General features: G+C 44.4%; 1 protein-coding gene across 1 annotated transcript in view; it reads right to left on the bottom strand.

Moving 5' to 3' along the window:
* Positions 1 to 19046, bottom strand: part of LOC118232006 (transmembrane protein 178B-like) — a 61196-nt gene that overhangs the window by 20061 nt on the left and 22089 nt on the right. Inside the window, exon 2 of the mRNA XM_035426510.1 lies at positions 11089 to 11202. Within this exon, the coding sequence (XP_035282401.1) occupies positions 11089 to 11202 (114 nt within the window). The remainder of the gene's footprint in view (positions 1 to 11088; positions 11203 to 19046) is intronic.

Genomic DNA, 19046 nt, shown 5'->3' with positions numbered 1-19046 from the left:
AGTTACTCTGGCTGTACGTGCACTGCTTGTGAAGTCAAATGAAGGGTCGATACGCAAGGGAAAGAGAAAGATCTCTGAGGCAGAACTCTGTGTGTGGAAAACTGACAGCTGATGTCAGGCTCTAGGTCCAGGATGCAGACCATACATTCTAGTTGATCAATATTTACTTAATAACCCAGCCTGAACGTAAATGAGCACGGTTCAAGGGAGGGTCACGCACACAAGCAGAGAAACATGGCAGAAAAGCAAGTTCCAGTAACGTGTTGAATGTGTTGCCTTCATGGACTCTCTCCATGTTACACTCTCAGAAGGAAAAGGGTTCCTAAGGGTTCCTCTGTGTCTCCACACAGGAACCCTGTTTAGCGCCAGGGTTCTTTCACAGGCAAAATGGTTCAGTCTGGGAGCTTTTCCTACATTTCCCATCAGCCATAGAGGGTTCCATAAAGCACTAAAAACGGGCTCCCCTGAGTGTGTATCGCTGCTGTCTGAAGCTGGTTAACTGAGTTAAACGCACAGCGGGTTCGTCGCGTGCTACCTGATGCACGTGAACAGGAAGTGGCTGATGTGCCCGCGGTCATACGGTGCTATAGGAGCCCAGTTATCGAAAGAACCGCCATGGATTTAAGAGCAGCAATTTTGGAGACACAGACAATAACATCATACACAGCCTTTTATATTTATTACTTGTTTTCAATGCAATATATATATATATATATTTTTTTTAAATTTATTTTATTTTATTATTATTATTTTTTTATGAATACTTTGTGTAAAAGTACTAGCCAGTTGCAGAAGCGAGGCGGAAGACATGGATGCAGTAGGCTAAAGAGAGAGCTGTGAAATTGTGTGCGGACCGCCCTTAGACTCTAGTCATGAACGGCAGGGTTATGAAGCTGGCCAGCAGTAGGTTAATGAAGTCCGCAGCGTTAGTATCCTCTAGGTGCCATTTAAAGCACACTGCAGACGTAATTAGCACAGGACTGCACTAACGAGTTAGGGAGCTGGCTGTGATGGGGGCTCTAATTTGGTCTTGATCTGGATCCATATCCGGGAACCACAAGACACGCTGTGGCTGCGATCGACCCATTGAGATTAGAGTTTTTTTTGTGACAATTATTGATTGACAATAATTGTCTCACTTGCTCACTCAATTATTGATTGACAGTGAGCAAGAGCATGAGTAGGGCATTGCTCTTTTTCTTTGTATTTGCATTAATATTTATCTTCAATGTTCAGTATTTAGGCAACTAGGATTCAGCACTGACATTTAAAGAGGCTTTTCATTAAATTAGAATCAGCAGCATTTTTTTCTGTAAAAATTCAACCTCATTACACCACATAATGAACAAACACGATTAAAAAAAAAAAAAAAAACAGGGAAATGGCAACATAAAGGTCACAAAGGGAACCCCAGGAAGAGTTTTATGTCTTGAATTTTTTTTTTGTTCTTTTCCAGAAACAAAAAAAAAAAAAAACAGAGTGGCCAGTGATCAGAGTGACTCACACTTGTATACAGAGTGCTTGTAGAAAGCACCGGGAAGCTCTACCAGCCCTAGTGAAAAGACTCCTGCACACACGGAACACACCTAAACCAATACAGCATCCAAACTCTTACAGTCTCTGGGATGTTTGTACCGGTGACAAGGGACCAAAGGAAATGCCACTGTGCATTTGGTCTCCTGGGGAGATATCATGCGCCAGACTGGACGGGTTTGGCAGTAAATCCAGAAGATGGCTCCACCAGTCAGGACCTCTTCTCCCTGACGGGGGCGTTCGAGTGCTGAGGAGCACACGTTCAAGCAACAGGCGACGGGGGAGCACCTGAGATTTCCGAGTTTCACTAGAACGTTCTGAGCACTGGGTCTGGTGAGGTCTAATTACAAAATGAAATCACGTTTTTTTTTTTTTTTTTAATGCTCAAAAACAGAGATGGAACTGGCCTCGTCTGGCAGCTGTTAGCTTGAATGGGGTATTTTTATTTTTATTTTTTTTGTGAAATTAGTCCCAGGTGCAGACAGGCCTGCAGGCACAAGTCTTCGGTGGAACACTGCTGATCGAGCCCTTTAATGGAGTACCTCCTCAGTCCCTTCCCTGAATTCAATCTAGCCATATAAATGGGAAAAGCTGTGTCAACCTCCCCAGGCAAGTATTTCTGCTGAATCACGTAAATAATATAATGTAACTATGTAAACAGCAAAAGGGCTGCAGTCCACGGGGATTTTCCATTCCTCTGTAACACTTTATTACACAGATTCTGAGCTGAGATGGTGCTAGGTAGCAAGGCAACGTGGACCCCTAACCGACTGAACCCTTCCATAACACCCCTGTGGAGATACCGGCCGCAGTCGGCACTGGGACGGTTCGGATCCAATCAGAGCCCGCGGGGTCCATCCACGCACCTGAGTGTGGTGCCTTAACCCGATGAGCCACCCAGCAGCCCCAGAACAGTGATATGTAAGAACAAAGAAGTCATTACATTTAGTTTCTGTCATTACCGTACAGTACTGTACATTTACATTACATTCAGTCATTACCGTACTATTCTGTATGTTTATATTACATTTACATTTGGTCATTACTGTACACCCAAACTTTTGTGAGAACAACAAACAGCAAATCCCTCTGCCACTGGCTTGACTCATCGCCGTGGGAACTATTACAGACGTCACCTTCACGGTTTTGCGGTCTGAACTAATTAAAACCAGGCTGACCAGCCAGCTGATGAAAAAGTGAAATAATTACACCGCCACCAAATGAATCCACAGAACATAACTGGGGCTTCCTATATACTGCATATAGGGAGATCATGTTTCGTCATTTGGCTGTGCTCCACAGTTTAATATTTGTAATCAAACTATTCACATGTGGTTAAAGTGCAGATTCTCAGCTCTTAGTAGAGCTCTCTGCACACACACACACGCACACACGCACACGCGCGCACGCGCGCACGCACGCACGCACACACGCACACACACACACGCACACACACACACACGCACACACACACGCACGCACACACGCACACACGCACACACACGCACACACACACACACGCACGCACGCACGCACGCACGCACGCACGCACGCACGCACACGCACACACACACGCACACGCACACACACACACACACACACACACACACACACACACAGTTCTTGTTGCGCCAGCATCCTGAACAAAGGTGCTATCTCGTGCCCTTTGGCGTCTCGGGGGTGTAAATAAGATGACCTTGGTTCCAGAACGTTCCTCCGGATGATGGCGGGAAAAATTCAGCGAGTGTGCACCGCAGATAAGGCCGTGGGCGTCGACCAAGCCCGCCCGCCAGTCTCGGGCCGGTTATGAAATTCCGCCTCAAAATGTTTTCGCCGATAAGGCGTGATTTACACCCTGCTGATAAGCCCCGTCCGCACGCGGGCCCGAAACCCGCTGCCGTGGAAACCGGAGCCTCGCGCAAATGACTCTACCCAGCGAAGCGGCGTTCCGCTCCTGAACACCGCGCATTCTCCCTCAGGCCGACGCGCCGCGGGCCTGCGCTCAGTGAGGGGACTCTTCAATTAAGCTGCACAGTGTGAAATCCCTGGGCTCAGAGAAGATAGCCGAGACCGTTTTTTTTTTGTTGTTCTTTTTTTTTTTTTTGGCCTCCTCCGGCAGAGAGGCTTCGCTCTCCACAAAATGAGCCGCCTGACCTCTTTGGACACAGAGATGGGATCGTTAGCCAGGAAACGGGCTCCGGTACAGTAACTCTGTGAGAGCGTTTAGCGCTGCAGCGGCCCGTAGTTTAAGGGAGCGGTTGGCTAACAGGCTGCAGCTGTCCTCAGGAAGGCCAGTATAACCACAGGCAGAGTCTGACAGCTGCAGCTCAGTGTGCAGGTCCTTACTGTGGCTGCAGTAGTTTTCACATCTGAGCACATTCCATGCTGTGGCTTTTCAAATCCATTTATAAATGGGTTTTTAAATAAAAAAAACCCTGGATGCTGATTGGCTGAGACCGCATTCTACAGTGATTGTAAATCCAATAAAGTGACAGTTATTCAAACAGCCTGCTTGTTAACAGTACCACCCGTTGCACCACCCGTTACTTCCAAATAATATTACAAAATAGGTAATAATACTGAGTCATTAATTATTTGACTCTATGTGTTGTAACCATTTTAAAAGCAATACGGCACTCGGGGCTGTGCTGTATCGTGAATACGCTTCGCATCCTGCCAAACAGCTCCCCTGTATCCGTGACGATATTCATAATACAGCACAGTCTCTCCTGCCGTATTGCCTGCTTCAAAGCCTCTGTTTAATATCAACACTGTTTCCACTGGCAGCAGCAAAAAAAAACAAATATATCTCTAATATAATCTAATCTCTGTTGTGCAGTCTGTAACATTGCGTGGCAGTGTTATTCGGTTTAATCCCTGGCCCTTGATGTCATAAAGCGGTATTTCAGCGTGGGGGTCAGGGCTGGCTGACAAGGGGAAGATTACGCCAGGACGTGAGACGCATCCAGCAGACAGACATTCTACTGACGTTCCCACGAATCAAAGGAAACATTGCTCTGGGTACCGTACACTTTAATTTAATTTAATTTAATTTAATTAGTGTACAGTAGTAGTTTCACTATGACGTGTAAGGGCCACCATTGGCTACCACGTATAGAGCCTGTTCAATCCTTACAGCATTTAATTGGTGGAGACAACGGTGCCCGTAGAAACCAATGGGGATCGCTTCTGAACCAGGAAGTGAAATTGTCCAGCTCAACAGGCATGGTCAGTTGGTGTGCGGTCACAAGCCTGTAGACACATGTGCAATGAGGCGCGGCACTGAGCAGCGGCATGAGAAAGGGCTGCGTCAAAAATCCCACCCCCCCCCCCTTCGCCAAGGGTGATTAAAGGTCGAGTTTTCATGCTGGTGAGCCTGATTGCAATACACTTATGTATGTGGGGGGAAAACAGAGGCACTTGCACAGAGATTCTGAACAAAAAAAAACTGAGAAATAATTTTTTTTTTTGGACCAAATACAAACGTTGATTCATCTCATTTTCGTTAAATCATAAATCATCTGTCCCGCACCAAAGGCTGACCCCTGGGTTCAGACTCAACTGGCTCCTGTTCGTCCGCAGCAATTCACCGTTGTAAAAAATCCATCGTTCAAGCGAACATTCCAACTGCAGTGAATTTCACACGCAGTGATAATGAGCCCAGCCCGGGCATGAGCAGGTTGCGCTTTTTCTTTTCACACATGCAGCTTTTTTAAAGGTGGAAAATAATTCCAGCCTCTCTATGGGCATTTAAGAGGTAATAAAATATCAACATGCTCCTACACACCTTTGGGCAGGATCAGTCCCAATTGTTACAAATTGCTTAAAGGGCTGATTTGTTTTTCTTGATTGTTTCGTAACGAGAAATGAATAGGCCTGCGTACAATAATTGCAAAGGTGTTCTGGATCCGAATTCAATAACTAAGAAGAGGTTCAATAACTTGTCCAAGTGTTACCTCCCCTTGGCCTCGCAGAACTGCATGATGGGATAGCACTAAAATCAGTGCATCCACTTACCCGGGCCGTACAGAACACACGACCTAACGCTTTTGGGACCCGGGGCAAACTGGCAAAGCGCCACGCCCTGGTGGCATACACAGAAGACTAAGGCCGTGTCGGTTTGTGAGACTCATAACTAATACCGAAGACTTGTCTTCTCTGGGGGAATTAAAAACGTGATTCTTTTTTTTTAAACCCCCCAAACGAGTCATGTCACAGCTGCACATTTATACATGACTGAACCCAAAATCTGAACTTCCATTACAGACACACAACTGAGGCCCTGGCTCCTGTTCAGCACCACGGACAGGGACTGCTGTTCCTCTTCGCTGCCCAGCTGTGTGGTTTACAAATTTGGCATCAGTGCAGCTTCACCACCCCCCCCCCCCAAAAAAAAAGCAGAAGCTAGCAGAGGTCCCCAGCGTTGTCCTCCTACCAGTTGATTGTTAATTTCCATTTCGTTCTCTCTGGGTTATCGTCTAATTTATGTTCATTTATGTTCTCGCTTATTTCTCTGTTGCAGAGCAGTATGTCAGAGGATAAGCTCTCGAGAGCCTAGCCGCTAATTTTCACTTTCTCTCTCTCTTGTTTCTTAGGAATGGTCCCTCTTGTGCTGTATTATCACCCTGATCGGCACTACACTACATTTGCAATGTAATCACAGCACGATTTTAACAAATTCACATGTTCACCAGTGAACGTGTAAAGAATGTTTTCCATGATTCATTACATGCTTATATATAAAATGTACACGTGAAAAACAATGGGGAAAAAAACACTGCTATGGCTGTAATGATCTGATAAAGCCAGCATTACGTAGGCTTTATGGCCTATAGGTCAAGTTTAGTGTCACTGGAATGACTTGCATTCAATAATATTGACATTACATCATAACTTATTGGTAAAGATGTGCCATAAATCAGGTTAATTATAGCCATAATTTCTGCTGTCTAAGGGCAGTTGTGTGCTTTATCACCAACTGAAGATTTCTATTGTCATCTGCAGGCATACTGATTTGGGATCTTAAAGCCAAAGTATCTCATTAGAACCCCCGATCCATGTCTCCATGAATAGAAAGCTCTGGTGCACATGCGTGGATTCCTAAGAAACAACGGGATCGCCCTGTTTTGGATTGGGAGTCTAACAAAATTCTTTAACAAAATTATTTAAAGGTCCAGCATAATTCAGAATAGGACACAGTCTCAATAAAACATACTCATGTGGGTTCAGTAGTCTGGTCTGTGCTGCTCTATATTTATCACACAAATAATCCTTTATCATAAGTGCCATGTTCATATGTCATACAAGGCAGGATCAATTGATATGCTTTCTATGAGCATGTTACCTGATATAGATGAGGTTGGGTATTGATTGCTTGACGGGTGTGGGTTTCTGATTGATACGTCCTTTTAGAGTATCTCTCAGCTGTTCTGCCTTCTGAATTCAGAAGCATTCTGTAGCCGCGCTCCTGTTTCATGCCCTTTAATATCTAAAAATTTGTTGATTTATAAAAAAAAAGTTCAGTTCCTCTGTTGAAAAAAAGCTTAAACTATGCACCGTGGAACCGCGGGGAATGGGGGTCATTCTGGAAATGAATTTATGAACTTTAAATAATGTCTCAATTACCGGGGAACGTTTGGCCCTTTGCCCAGCAGGTGGGGAGACAGAATGCCCAGGTGCCCTGCTAGGGAGGGAAACCACGGGAAATATGAGCCACGTTTACCTCGGCAACCCTGGCAAAAGCGTCCGCTACACTCGTAAAAAGCTGTCGTGAAAAACGCAACAGTCACAGACTCAACTCGTTAAGAAGAGCATTTAGTATTTCTTAAATGTGCATTGCTCATGATTTTGCTTAAAGCACACAAATCAGTTTTTTTCCGCAGTGTTAAGACTGCAGAAAATAATAATATAGCTGACTGCACTGATGTAATTTCAATTTTTTTTTGCGCTGCAATTTTTTTTACACAGTAATGAAAAACACAGAGCGAAAGAACGTTCATTCAACGTCCATGTAACGTCCATGTAACGTCCATGTAACGTCAGCGACGTCCCCCGAGTGGCAGAATTAAAGTTTGTCAGACATCGGATCCTTATATTTGTTTACATCACTCTAAATTGTGATGTAGGGTGAGTTTATCGATGGTCTTGGTCAGATACACCGTTTAGTGTGGCCGTCCGCTGGACATTTGACAGGAGAGCTCAGCGCGGTGAACCCGTTCTGATGTAACCTGCTCGTCTGTGTGATACCGCTGCATGTCACTTGTGGGAATAGGTCTGGATGATGCTTTTATTTCCTCTCTATTGTCTCTTCACTCTCTTTGGCTCTCTCTCTCCTTTACCTCTCCTTCACTGCTCTCCTTTTCTTTCTCTCTCTGCAGTCTCTGTCTGAACTCCTCCATTCTTCTTCTCCTTCTCTCGCTGCTGTCTCTTTCTCTCTCTTTGCATTTTTCCTCTCTCTCTCCTTCTCTCTCTCCCTCTTTCTTCACTCCACTCCTCTCTTTCGCTCTGAGTGGAGTAGGCTGCTAGCCACTTGCAGGGGCTGGCCAGTCATGCCCCCAGATTGTGGAGGGAGAAATGAATTGGCCCTGCACCCGAAAACTGCTCTCACACAGACCACAGGACTGCTGCTGGCCGAATTAGCCCATATACACTCGGCTCAGTGTTGTACTTCCTATCCCGACTAAACTATTTTCACCTTCATTAACAAGTAAGCTGGTCATGGGAAATTGTCTGACCCATTGTTTCAGTTGGATAATTATTTGCAGAGCTCGTTATCTAAAGCATCTATCACATGATCATCAGTATAACATAACATAATGATGAGAACAGGCCATTTAACCCAACAATGCTCGCCATTTTCCTGACTAAATTAGTGTGCTGATTACCTTGATCGTATCTAACACTGTATCAAGCCTGGTCTTGAAAACCCCCAGAGATGTTTCTGCCTCTACTACCTGACCTGGCAGGCTATTCCAGTGGGAATAAAGCATGGACACTCTGCTAGATGTGGAATTAGAAAGTTGAATCCTTCCTGAGTTATCAACGAATCTTGAGCAAAATGGCTCAGAATAGCATTCGAGACACCAGGCCTCTGGACCTGGACTCCATTACTCCATTACTCTACTGTAAATGTAGCACCACAGAGCAGGTAAACCACTGGAGCATGTAATGCAACTTCATTCCAGCTTTCGCCACAGGCATCTCTGCTGCGTACACGTCTTGATGTACAGTAATGAAACGCACTGGGATCTGCTGTATGTGGTGCTCGTGAGCCTGCTAGGGACCTGGAGTCAGATGCAGTGCAAATGCCTGAGTCCAACAGGAATTAGCACAGTTCCATTAAACAAGAGCCACCACCTAAATACCGCTAAATTCCTAACCTTAAAGCTATAGAATGCTGACAGAGAGCTCGCCCTCATGCTTTGTGACATCACAAAGACGTGGGTGGAACCCCGACACTGCCATGCTTAAGCCCCGCCCTCCACACAGCCTGTCTAGATTAAGACCAGGAAACCCCAACAGGCATGAGGTTATCTCAGGCACAATCCTACGATGTCTGCTGTTCACAAACAACGTTTCCCCCGGTTGAAAAACAAGGCGGATGCCGTTGAGGAATCAGACCTTTTGATGTTCTCCCCGAGGAGAACTACCTGTGCATTGCTCTGATGATGTAACACTGTTTATCCACAGGGGGGGAACGAGCGACAGCTTGAATTGTGTTCTGACTCTGGCTTGGGGGTTTGTGGATGAGCTATCATCCCGTGACATAAAGTCGATGGAGGTGGGGGGGGGGGGGCGGTGGGGGGGAGGGGAGGGGAGGGTTAGAGCAGAGGCCTGGGAAGAGGAATGGATAGAAAAACAGTAAATACTAAATAGGCTCATAGGGGAGTGCACCAGAGAGGGGAAAATATCAAAAGGGGAGACCGGGACAAGAACGTATACGGCTGTCCAACTACGCCACCTTTTTAAAAAAATTATTTCTTTGGTTAAGCAGGCGAGAATGGACAAACGTAGTCGAAATTAAAGCCATTTCTCTCATTTGGCGAAGCGAAATCTTTATCTGAGAGAAAATGCATATCCTCCCAGCAGAGCTGTATTTTCACTTTTACATTAAGTCTATGCCCACGCAGCCACTAACACTACGTGCTATTGGAATCCGATATTCCCCGTGGTAGTCAGTACTAGTACAGCGTCATCTGGCATATTAGCATATTGAGCGTTCCGTGCGTGCTCGCCGGTTCCATAGAGCTTTCCTTCCGTCGCTGCTGATTGGTGAATCAATTTTATGCAGATAACCTTGTTGATGACATCAGAAACAAGAGCTACAGTAAGCAACACAGAATCTCTCAAGCTCCTCAACGAACTCATTCAAAAGCTCGACAGAATAACAAGACCTTAATCTCACAGCTTTGATTTCCCCTGGTTCTTTATTTAGAACCATTAAAAATTATGACTGGATAGGGTAACAGAATCCACCATATGCCATTTAAATAGCTGCACATAAAATGGGAAAAAAATAAAAGTAAAAATGAGAAAACATTTACAGGGTCAGTGCGATGTCTGTGGGGAGGCACAGACACTGCATATGGTTAGCGGGGGGGGGTGAGGTAAGCGGGGTGGGTAGCCCAGAGGGGTTGTTACTGAGATGGTCTGTAATAATACTTCAGTTCTTGATGTCGGTCAGGTTTGGGTAAGAGGGTATGCGCTCTCTGCTCACCAGGCAGTGCACATGTCTCAGACTGGCTGAGCAGCGAGCCACTGGCAGGTTCGGGCCACCCCGCGCACAGCTCACTGCCTGCCTGAGCTCACACACTCGGCTCTGAGTTTTCTCCTCAAACATGTCCCCGTATACCATAGACACTAGGTCTGATGTGGCTTCTTGGCCACATATCTGAGCTTTGTCCAGTATACTGTAGATGTCTGTGCACAAAGGGGGACCTCAATTAAACCAAAGCAGGTTCTCTCACAGATTTCTGTTTTACACCGATTCACCTGAGCGCAACGTGGACCATAATTCATACATGAATTCATAATTTTTCTAAATCTCAGTGTCAACTGCTGCAGTGAGAAGTCAGCATTTTCCCCTCTTATCACCCATTATCTCTCATAGATTATAAAGGCCTTTCCCGTATTTAGTACTGAATATTCAGGGGTGTGGCAGACATTTGTAAAGAAGACACAACCGCACATATATTTGGGTTGCGGCTCAAAAGGAGGAATCCAACACATTACAGGATTACTGGAGACTGTGCTTGTTTGCTTTTGATGACAGATTTGTTTTTCTTACACTTGATTTTCCAAAAAAAAAACACCCAAAAATCTAATCGCCGCAAACAAATCTGGCTGAAACCATGGACTTCTGAATCATTGCTATCGGTCAACAGACATGTAGTCTGGACTCCAGGTACTGAAACACAAGATTGCCTGAAGAACCCAGTTAACGTTTCTAAAATCAAATAAAATTTATTTGTATAGCGCTTTTTACAGGAAGAAGGAGGCAAAAACCAGGGCTGAACCCTGAACTCTGAACCCTGAACCCTGAAAAAAGGCACTTACGGAGGGAGTGCCACTCGTCCTGTCTGATGGTCTTGGTGATGTTGTAGGAGAGCTTCTTTGGGATCGCTGCCGAGGAGTAGTGGTATTTGATGAAGGAACATCTAGTTACGAAACCTGGAAGAAATAAACAGACATCACAATGAAAAATGTCACACGTCATTCAAAATGCTCCTGCTGCAAGGTCTTTGGTCAAAATAAACAAAAAGACATACAAATATGTAGCTCAATTTATGTCCTCCCTATATTAGATGAGAAAATGAGATCATGTGTTTATCTAAAAAAACAGATGGGAAATACCAGACAGTGAACCCTAAAATATGCTGGCCATTTCCCCACTGATCTCCCTTCACTGGATGCTTTATTTTCTGACTGGATTGTGGAGCTCAGCGTGCTGCTTTTAACCGCACAACTTGACCGCGCCCCCAAGTAGCTCTTAGCGTTACTGCCTCTGTATGCGCCCTCAATCACCCCTGGTCAACATCCCTTTTGACCAAATAGTTACCACCACCAACTGCCAATTGCCACACATTGCTGGTTCCCCCTACTGAGCGGAATAGTGGTTCTCCCTGTGCCAGAAAGATGCCAAAAATAAGGCATTACTCACACGCAACATTTTTTGAAAATGTTTTCAGAAAGTAGTAATTTTTTGAGTAATTATAGTTTCATTAGCTACATTTATCTTTATATTGTAGCTCTGCGGTAGTTCAACTACTTTCAGGGTGAAGTGATTGGTAGCTTTCAAAGTAGTTTCCCCAACACTGGCAGGGTGACGTGCCAGCCCATCGTGGGTACTGCCTGGCCATCGACACCAACCAGCGACACAGTGATGGCATTCAGCATCATGTGTGTGTGTCAGAGTGTGTGTCCTTTGGGAAAACCACAGGTACACATCATGTGTGTGTGTCAGAGCTTGGGTCCTTTGGGAAAACCACAGGTACGCATCATGTGTGTGTGTCAGAGCTTGGGTCCTTTGGGAAAACCACAGGTACGCATCGTGTGTGTCAGAGTCTGGGTCCTTTGGGAAAACCACAGGTACGCATTTCCCACTGCATTAATGCAAGCTCTGGCTCGGCGCCAATCTTCCACTGCATTAGTCAGCGTTAGATAAGAACCCACCTGTCAGCCCGACACCCCCCAAAACATTTCACCTCCGCTCCGCCGTTGCTCAGCAACCAATATCCCATGAGGTGATGCTTCACGAGCTCCTAAGACTTTCCCTGAAGAATGATGCTCACATTTTTTTTTTTTTAGGAAAGATGCTGAGAACTTGCCCTTTGTCCCGCCCCCCAGCTCGTTCCATTGGGCAGAGTCACATTGAAAAGTGTTTTCAACTTTGACAGCAGAATGCAGAGCTGTTTTCAGGCAGGACATTCCACAATCTGAGGCCACGAAGAAGGCAACGTTTGGTAAAACAATGCAAACCGAACAGATATGGCCTTTCATTTGATGATCTAATTTGATTATTTTTGTCTGGAGTTCAATACTTGGACCGTGTAATTGGCCCTGAAAGATGCATCACTTTCCGTACAATCAATACAATCTCACAACCTGTTCTGAAAGCCATAGGGAGTCAGGGAGATGTGTCCAAATTGGTGTAATGCACGCTCTTATGATTTATGGTTTTGACAATATGTGCCAGACATCCAAACTCCCCGAATGCCTGTTTGTGCCACTCTTTGAAGTGTCTGTCTGCCTGAGGGCAGTTTTTAAGTGTTTTATTTTCTGTATCCGCAGCGTGTCTGTCACTGCCTGACTCCTTATATCAGTCTCCCCCCCCTCAGGGATCCAGCCCAACACTGTCAGCAGGATCACCTGTAATTCCTGCATGTGTTTGCAGAGCCTGGCAAGAACGGGAGCAGGCAGATGCTCTGCTCAAATAAATACATAAATAAGTTCATAAATAAATACATAAATCCTGCATTTCAAAAATCATTGCGCTTTTACACGGAATTTGGGAATTTTGACCATTCATATTTTTTTGTCAAATATTACATTTTGGTTGAAATGTAAATGTTTTCTAGCCGACTGGGACATAGCCAGGATATATGTGAGTAAAACCTGAGCTATATTGGGGTTAACCTAGTCCAGTTATGTCAAAATGTCACTCAACCTAGATTTACATCCCCCTAGATTCCAGCTTTTGCTTACTGAATGGCAATGATGCAACAGAAGCAGACCTATAATTCATCCTGTTTATAGAGGGAAAAAAAGTATTTACATAGAATTATGTAGAAAGATTTATGGCCACTGTACAGTCAAGGTATTTATCGAGCAAGTACTATCGATGCACTAATGTCTGCACATTTGAATAATGGAATGGAACTAGAGGTGCGTTGTGTTCTGTTACTTACCCCCATAATCCAAAACACTAAATAAGAAGGAATGGGCAGGACGTTTGCTTTTCACACCGCTTTGCAGTTAGATTGAATCTGGGCACAGAGCTGAAGCTGACAGTTCTATTTTGCCAGAAGCTCTGGGTGTGTGGAACAGGACTGAAGGCTTTACACATTTCTTATGAAGTAGCGTTTGCTGTCAGCTCTGGGCAGACGAGCAAAAACATAATCTGTCACACCAGCAGCGCAGAGAGCTCTGTATCGCTCGCTCCCCCTCACAGTTGCATCGTCCGTCCCATGATGCATTTTTTTCCCAGTATTGTAGTTTAGCTTGTATTTAAATTCCTTCTCAAATGCCTCATTAGTCGTCCATTATTTACCTCGTTTCTTTTGTGATCCACAGAATGGAGGCAGTGTATTAGCATAATCCCATATTCTGAGATTGTCTGTGGAATTAAGGATGACATTAGGCAACACCAGTCATGTGCTTTTGCACGCCCTGGCTAAAGACGTTTCTCTCCTGAAATGCCTCTTCTGTCTTATTTTTTTAAGGAGACATTATTTTAGTTTGCCTGCCTGCCAGCACCAACAACAGCGCCTGAAACGCACTCCTCCAATGTGATGCGCAATGTGTTTGTATGAGGACATGGTTTGGCATCGCAAACATAGATTTCATTGCCTGTTTCTCAACAAGCCAAGCTCTAGATCTGTTATATGTATGATGCAACACCAGTGCGTTCCACTTTTTTAACCCTCTAAAGCGTGAGATCACAAATATGTGATTTTGAATGTTCATAACTGAACATTCTAATGCTGATGTCACAATCACTGCTGGTGACTGAAAGCGATGGAGTTCTAGAACATTGTCTTAGAATTTTGGGGGAATAAAAGAGAGAAAACATTTTTTAAAAAAGCTACTCTTCAAAGGGTTAAATGTTTCCGCTCTACTGCATGTGGGCTGAGTGTTGGTATGATACGCAGAAGACTCACAGATGCTCAGCGCTGACCCACACACTGACCTGTCATTCCTTCCATCCTGCGTACTTCCTCATTCAGTGTGCTTTCTGGTTTGTAACAGGTGCTCTCTGTCTTCCCAGTCTAAATATTTTGTAGCAATGTCAGCGAGAGAGAAGCCAGGCGGATCGCTCATTTATTAACGGCAAAAGAAAGCAGCTCAGATTCGAGCACGAGTAAAAACAGAACTGGCCGTCCGCACTCTTATTATACCCAACTTGCAGCCCATAATTCACATCTGATACACCATATAACCAACAAATCTCAATGGCTATTTCCCTGCCCAATCCTGGAATAACTGTCTCAACACCAGGAAGTGATTTATGACCATTAAACTTTACACGCTAAGCGATGGCTAGCTAGTTAGCCAGCCACCATTTCCAGTAGTACCCCTTAAATAATAATCCTAATGTGCCAGACAATCAGAAGACTCAGGACCTCAACAACAGCAGAGAATGCATTAAGAAAGCTCAGCAGTTAATACATACAGTAGGCACGCTGTGGCAATATCTAACCCCTGCAGGCCTGTAATTACGAACAGGACGAAATCCTGGTTTTGTCTGATCCTGCAATGGAATAAATTCGAACCCGTGCTTCGCTGCCTAATTTTCAAGTTACAAAGTGGCACACGATATGTGTGTTCCCTCACAGGAAGACGAGTGCTCCTGATGAAGACAGACAGCATCATTAGCCGTGGATTATTATTGCTGCCTCGAACAGAAGAACGACTCTGCTCGGACTCGGTCACTGTCTCAATGCCAGGGCTCTACTTCAATGGGATGCAGTTGAGAGAGAACGGGGGGGGGGGGGGGGGGGGGGATGTGGAGGGGGGGGGTCGCTGACGGATGCAGCATTGCCGCTGCTGCCTGTGGCGAGCTGGAGCATGAGCAGTAAGCTGGTGCCAGACTGCATCTGTTAATCGCACTAAAAACGCCCTTCGAGTGATGCTGACACTTACAGACCTACCGGCTAAACTACACGCCCCCCCGCCCAGCGCCAAGAGGGGTCCATCTCCCAGATCACAGGGGTCAAGTTATTCTGCGCGGAATGCAATCTTCCCTCAGGGGTGTTATACTAAAATCCAGCTCACAGAATTGCGACACCTTACAGAAGTGAAAACATGGCACCTGACAGTGTTAACCAATAAACAATGCCTGTATTTGAGCATCTCTGCCTGGAATTGCACGTAATCACGGTCAGATTCATGTAGAGCATGTTCCAAGCTGACAGAATCAGTGGAAAATACATTTTAAGTACGTACGCATGAATCAACGGTGGGAGGGAAGAAAGGCCCAGACCGAAAAGCCTGTAATTCAGCGTTAATGCGTCTTTCATCCGAGCGCAAGCCATTTCCTGCAATCAGAAGGCCCTCTGATTCCGTCTGATTGCATGTAAATCACACAGAAATGGCTCTCGTCACGCCCGCTCCTAAACAGCGGTAGTGCTGAGGAATGTCCACCGGGGGCACTGCGCTCTCGCAGGCTGCCGTTAAAAAGAAAAGAAAAGCAGAGCCGTTTTTCACCTCCGTCACTTTCAGACGCTTAACACACCGCTGGGGGGGGGGGGGGGGGGACGGGAGCGCAGGCCGCTCGTCTACACGCGGTGAATTATGAGCTACGATCGCGTTCGGCTTGTTTTAACCCTGCACGGCACCAACTGCACATCGAGGGGCAGCCACTGCCAAACAGGAACGCATCCACTTATGATAAAACCATTAGGGCACTGATCCATGGCTTTCAAGGCGTATGTACTGCATGGTTCTTAATTGCACTGATTCTTAAATGCACTGGTTCTTAAACATACTGGTTCTTAATTGCACTGATTCTTATATGCACTGATTCTTAAATGTACTGATTCTTAAGTGCACTGGTTCTTAAATGCACTGATTGTTAAATGTACTGATTCTTAAATGCACTGATTCTTAAATGCACTGGTTCTTAAATGCTCTGGTTTTTAAATGCACTGGGCTATTGTTCTCTGACAACAGATGGCACATATTATGTTACATGGCACCTACAATATGTGTTATAAATGTGCACAGGAAATTAATTTATTTCTTTGTGAATCTATGCTACTCTCTCCTTATATATATATATACAAACACACAAGGTGATAGATATTCTCTCCAATAGAAAAACCAAGTAATCTGACAGGCTTGAACAGACTCAGAAAAAAATGAATGTTGAATTTGCATGAAATCGTGTGGCAACTATAAGTCAAAAGAGCATTTCAGGCATCCCAAGGTCAAGGAAAGTGTATCGGTAGCAAGATGCACAACTCAATCTACCCTCAATACCATCAAATGGATAGTTCGTTTTCACTTTTTCTGCGATTTTATTGCTATTGCTTCAGTTTTAGTGTATGTTTTCAATTGGCCCGGACAGGTTCAGTGTTTGATGCAGGATATTTTAGATATGCAAAGATCTTTCTGATGACCTGCCCCTTTACAGTGGCTAGTATAAAGAAAGAAAATATGGTTTAAAGAAAGAAAATACACTTTAAAACAGCTTCTACAGTGATATTATGCCTCCAGAACTGGCACATACATATGCTACTCACGTACTGCATTCTTCATAAAATTATGTTTAATTTTCATTTGGAACTATTTACTATGTTACACAGAGCCTGAGGGAGCTACTCAAGGAAAGAAGTAACACACATTATAAAAACGGATATTCATGCCCATAATAAGTGAATAAGTGCTATTACTAAGTGAATTCATATGTACAGCAACAAAACAGAAAACAAAAGCATAAGCTAAAACTGGAATAATACTAAACACCCCAGAAAGTGAATCTAAATCCCTAAATCTAGATCAACTGCACTGTGATATTATTCAACACTCATTAAAATGTGTGTTGAATAATATCACAGTGCAGTTGATCTTATAATTTTATAATTTTTTAATAATTTTCTCACATTGTCTAATAATGTTATTGTGATGAGACATGAGGAGAACCTGCAAACTCCACACAGAAAGGCCCAAAAAGGAGGACTTATGTTAAAAGGGACACCGTGCTTATGGTGAGCTATGGTGCCGGATCTTCGATGTGACGGGGGGTTGATTTGCATCTGCCTGTCCTGGGGCTTTCGGTCAATGGAAGGTCAATGGAATCATGATCTGCAGCAAGTAGGCAGAGACAGTTTGGCAACAAACCCAGGCTCCCTCTGCCAGGGAGCTGGAACTCAGCCGCAAACCGATCTTTCAGCGAGACAGTGATTGAAGGCAGACCTCAGAACCTTATTGCGGTTTCTGTAATGGCCACGTCCTGCTCCGCACTTGAGCACGATTGACAATCAGCGGTTTGAATTAAAGACGCCCACAAACACAGAGGAGAGAAAAAAAAATCCGCGCGCTGTTGATAGAAACTGTGTGGAGGAAAGATTCCCCCACAATATAATCAATATCATAACAGCACAAAAGATGACTCAGTGGTGTTATTCTCCAAAACGATGGTGTTCAACATAGCGCTGAAAACAGGGGCGGCTTTAATTTTAACACCTATCATTTTTTAAACAAAATAAGTTAAATATTACTGGTTTAAAAAAATGCTTTCTCTCAGCAATGTTTTTTTGAATGAAAGAAGATAGTTTTCCTTATTCTTGAGCATAAAATATAGCACATTGCCTGCATTGTTTAAAAAAAATTTTGTTCATCCTCATCAAGGTTACCAATAATTTCAAGGTGACTGTACCTATATACATAGACACACACACACACACACACACAAATACACACACACACACACACACCTATATACATTCAAGCCTCAAAAGCACATTGCTGCTGTACCAATGAAATCACATTAAATCACAGAAACTTGTGGGTGTGGGTTTTTATTTCAGCCCAACACAAAGACACCCGATTCTACTTGTCTAAAGATGTCTAAAGCAAAAAAAAAAAACCTGCACCCACGCCGGCTCTTTTCGAATAAGATCTGACACCCCTACTGTATGCAATCCAACAGAAGTGATGCTCTCGGGTGACTCAGTAAGGACGCTCACCCGTCCCCAAAAGCACAGCGTGTGCCTCATGGACAATAGATTACAGGTTTGAGGCTGGATCATTAGCCATCTGTGACAGGAAATATGAAGTTACGGGAAAACAGCTGGCCTTGTTCTGCCAAGGTTAGGGCGAGCTTACAGTCTTTCAAAAGAAACCCCACAATAGCAATGCCTGTGCCATTATACTCCCTGACAAGAGCAGAGTCTGTTATGGTGCAGCCTCTTGCATAAGCGCATATATAACTTGTGTGGCTGGGCTGGCAGGTTTTCCTTCACAATCTTTTTGTTCTCACTGGCCTTGCAGAATTATGGGGATATTATTGCCTCACAAATCATTAAATGATATGAACCAAGTAGAACGAGATTCGCAAATATTTTTTTGCATCTTACAAACAAAATAATTGGTCTGCGAATATGTTTTTGCACTCATAAATCTCTCCCAGACAGACAAATGTAGTAAGGCATTTTAATTTCATGACATGGGTTATTTTCTTCTGGAAGGACTTCTCAAATTGTGGGGATTTATTTGACAGTAACTCAATGCGCATTTCACCTGGGAATGTGTGGACTCGCTTTGTGTTTGTTTGTATATTTTTGAGACCCTTC

Source organism: Anguilla anguilla, chromosome 7 (assembly GCF_013347855.1).
Source record: "Anguilla anguilla isolate fAngAng1 chromosome 7, fAngAng1.pri, whole genome shotgun sequence".
NCBI classification, from domain to species: Eukaryota; Metazoa; Chordata; class Actinopteri; order Anguilliformes; family Anguillidae; genus Anguilla; species Anguilla anguilla.
Note: the sequence above shows the minus strand (reverse complement) of the source record. Positions and strands in the feature narration are given on the sequence as shown.